Source organism: Lactuca sativa, chromosome 4 (assembly GCF_002870075.4).
Source record: "Lactuca sativa cultivar Salinas chromosome 4, Lsat_Salinas_v11, whole genome shotgun sequence".
NCBI lineage: Eukaryota > Viridiplantae > Streptophyta > Magnoliopsida > Asterales > Asteraceae > Lactuca > Lactuca sativa.
Genome location: NC_056626.2, coordinates 48,411,658 through 48,415,584, shown reverse-complemented (window position 1 = coordinate 48,415,584; position 3,927 = coordinate 48,411,658). Strand labels below are relative to the sequence as shown.

General features: G+C 31.0%; 1 protein-coding gene across 1 annotated transcript; it reads left to right on the top strand.

Moving 5' to 3' along the window:
• Positions 1-284: 284 nt before the first annotated feature.
• On the top strand, positions 285-3,392 carry LOC111914762 (uncharacterized). The gene is made up of 8 exons (XM_023910480.3): positions 285-568; positions 976-1,260; positions 1,341-1,400; positions 1,474-1,683; positions 1,936-2,054; positions 2,166-2,263; positions 2,834-2,958; positions 3,105-3,392. Exons 1-8 carry the CDS (start codon positions 383-385, stop codon positions 3,252-3,254), a joined length of 1,233 nt encoding a protein of 410 aa, XP_023766248.1. The 5' UTR covers positions 285-382; the 3' UTR covers positions 3,255-3,392.
• The last annotated feature ends 535 nt before the right edge of the window (positions 3,393-3,927 follow it).

The following is a 3,927-nucleotide window of genomic DNA, read 5'->3' as shown; positions in this document are numbered from 1 at the left end:
CTATTATTAAATCTATATGTTTTGTCCGCAATAAGATTAAAACCTTAAATATATGGCTCATATATATATATATATATATATATATATATATATATATATATATATATATATATATATATATATATATATATATATATATATATATATATATATATATATATATATATATATGCCCTTTGGTTTAAGTAATTGAATGTCATAGTTATTTTTAAAAATTATTATATATTTCTTTATAAAAAAATTGATTTGAGATATTTTTAATTGGTTTGATTTTAATATTTGTTGTGATGACATTGAATGCTAATCCCCTGCGAACCAATCAACCAATGTGATAAACTACGGTAGTATTTTGTATTCTAACAGTTTCATAGCACAGTAACAAATGACTGGAGGATTAGTTTCTCCATGGATTCTGGGTACTTTTCTTCCTTCCTCATCGGAATTCTCAACATCGTCGCCTTCTCCGGCTAATTCTGTGTGTCGATCTCACTTCAGAGCACCAAAAGACCTTAAATTTGTCCTCCATGAGGCGCTCGATTTTGCTGGATTCAACACTACCTATGCTAGGGTATTTCTTTTTCTATCTATTCAATTTTTTATTCCCATTCTTTTCTTATACTGCATAATACTCCTTCACATCATTTGGCTTGAATTTCTTTTCCTTTTGTTATTATACGTTTGAAAAATCTGTTCGTATAAGCTCTGTTAATCGTTAACAGTGCTCTGTACCCTGATAGGTAGCAATTTTCGATCAAAAATCATTTTTTACAAACTTGAATTTGATACAAATTAGCAAAGATTGTTAATGTCTTAACTAAGTTCATAAGGGTTGCAGAAGTTCTAGATTGGATTCTCAACAGTCAAAATCAAATCTATGATTGATTTTATGATGTGATGAGTATTAATGAGGATCTGTTACATTCATTTGGTTACTCGGCGATAGAGAATTGTCTGAATTCGATGTATATCCAACAGGAAGCAAGAAAGGGTTTCTGCTTACAAATTCAGAAGTTGTCTGGAATAGAGAGGGAAACAAGCATAATCATCAATAGAGGAGTAGACTTGGGGAAAACAGCTCTTTACATAGCAGCAGAAGATGATTCACTCATCTCTCACTCTTCTGTACCACTTCCTGTGGATGCTTTTATTGACAGATTAGATGATCTTTCTATGGATTACTGCTCACGCTACAGTTCATCATTTAGATCATCTCCTGATATTTTCCTCGAGTGCCTTGAGAGATACATGTATGTTGACAAGGTATATCTCTCAATTCTTGCTGAAAGTAAATTATATCTTTTCTTTATAAATTCCACCTTCGATTTTTGATTTTTATTTAGGGCTTTCGGAGGAGCAACTCAAGGAATCAGTTGGAGCAACGAGCAGTTTATCTTCATTCAGTAAGAAAGACTTGTTTGAAACTTTCTACTATTTATATCTACAGGAAGGCTAAAGTATTATATGTATGATCAGGTTTTGACTCATCGTGTGGGGTCAATTTGTATGCTTTCATTGATATATTCTGAGATCTTGAAGATGCTTCGAATGTGGGGTCTTGTGAATTTTGATGTTGAAATATCTTCACCAAATGATTCTTATGGTTCTCCTAGAGGCTATCTGAAACAGAGAAGTACAGAGTCTGATCATCAACATATCATGACAACTGAATCACTGTTACTGAAGGTGGCTTCTGTCTTTTTTGTTGAGATATTCACTTGCAGGTTCATCTACTAATTTTCAGTTTTCTTTCTAATGTTAGTAACCACGTATATCAATGGTATAATTACTGTATGGAACTCTGACTTTTTCACTGCTTTTTTATTTTTATTTTTTTTAATAACTTATTTATCATATTGCATATTAGAGTATTAGTACAGCAGTCTTCTTGTTGATACTATATCTATTATTGATATAAGTTATTAATCTTTTATGCAGATTTTGAGAGACTTGAAGCATGCTTTTTGGCCTTTTCAAGTTGACCAAAGTAAAAGCCCATTTCTAAGAGCAGCAGAGGCTGCTAACTGCTCTGATAGATCTGCATATATTGACAAAAGGTCCCTTTTTAACTCCTGTTACTCTTTCTCTTAGATAAAAGATGAACAAATATTTCATCATGAATCCTCAACCATGTTTTTATTTATTTTGGGTGTATTTACATTTTACAGTGGATTGGAGGTTGCATCTGCAAAGGCTGCAAGGCATAGATTAGAACGTGGTGTTTGGACAAGTGTTAGGTTTGGGGATATAAGGCGTGCACTCTCTGGTATGTACTTTTTTGATGAATTCATGTCAAATTCCAATTCTAAAATTTCAACTATATGGAATGGAATGAGTCATTACATTCCATTATCATGTTTGGTTGGTTTGTAGGAGTAGAATGAAGTTTCATATAGCTTTTTAAATTATATATAGATACAAGAATTTTAACACTATTCTATAATTTATTTATTACAGCATCTCTAATTGGAGTAGCTTATTAGTTATTACTATTTCAATAAGTCTTTGTTGAGCTTAATACCACTGGAGTTAAAGCATATTTTGGTATTTTCTTCAATATAATTTCCTTTTTGACCACCATATTCATATTTCACTACTTGGTCTGTTTTCTTTAAAAATAGAAAATGGATTTGAACAATTTTTATCGTCTTCTGTTTATTATAACTACATACTTGATCAATATTAAATATGACATGTGTCCAAAAACGATAAATTAGATGAGGTGTCTTTATAATTTTTTTTTTTAAATAGATGTAGATAGATATGTAATTGTTAAAAGAAACGTTTGATACGTATTTATAATCGTGTGATTGGGTTTTTTTTTTTTGTTGAACAGCTTGTGAGCGGCTTATTATTCTTGAAGCTGATTGTATGGAACTAAGAGATTATGGTGCTCTCCTTTATCACTGTGGATTTTACAAGGAATCCTTGCAATACCTACACTTATATAAGGATTCACAGGTACACCCTACACCAAATCAAATTGCTACAAAACCCCTTATAGTTTCCCTCATCTTTCCAAAAAAAAAAAATTACCGAAATCATACGTCTTAACCTTATATTAGTGTTGAACTTTAGTGTTTTTGTAACAAGAAAGTTGGTTGCAGAAGCAGATGAAGCAAATACCGGATTCACTAGAGGAAGAAGCTTTAGAGAAGTTAATCATACGTCTTAACCTTATATTAATGGAGGACAAAATGGCTAATAGACCTTCATCCATTGGAAGCTCTCTATACAACAACACTGATCCTTGGTAAAATAAAATAAAATATAGAGGTTGTGATTATTATGCGTATTCTTGACTTGTAAATAATGTATATGATCTTGTCAACTACTAGTATTTTTTGTTTGATGTTGTTTATACAGAAGAGCCTTTTATAAGTTCTTTGTTGTTATGTTGTTGTTGATGTTGATTATCATGATTTTACACTGCTACATATATCTATATTTGAGACCAAAAGAAAGAACATTCATGCATTCTAGTGTTCATGAAAGATTTTGCAAAACATGTTGAAATGAGTTATCGGAGTTAATATTACCATTGAACAAGTTCAATACCATAATAGGAAAGTACATTAGAGGAACCCTAGCAAAACATAACTATAGATCTATAGCAAGGAAATATATGCACCTTAAATAACAAAACAACCGCCAAAAGTGATCATTAGAAGTACTAACAACAACATTAATATAACTCTTAGTAACAACGTCATCTTAAAGAGATCTTCTATTCCTCAAATAGTTATGGAAATGTTTTTTTTTCCTTCGAACGTTAGCTTATATTTCATGAACCATATCTCTTTACGATTGAGTTTGAAGGTGTGGGTCAATCCAATTGAATAAATTACAACTTTGGTATGAATCATGCAAATAAACAAAAAAATATTAAACAATTAACCTTAACTCTTAAATGTATCGACTGAATGTATA

Excerpts from the sequence above, each read along its gene's own strand:
- LOC111914762 (XM_023910480.3), top strand. The coding sequence starts at position 383 with ATGACTGGAGGATTAGTTTCTCCATGGATTCTGGGTACTTTTCTTCCT. Across the intron at positions 1,261-1,340 it reads GATACATGTATGTTGACAAG|GGCTTTCGGAGGAGCAACTC; the intron begins GTATATCTCTCA and ends ATTTTTATTTAG. Across the intron at positions 1,684-1,935 it reads CTGAATCACTGTTACTGAAG|ATTTTGAGAGACTTGAAGCA; the intron begins GTGGCTTCTGTC and ends TCTTTTATGCAG.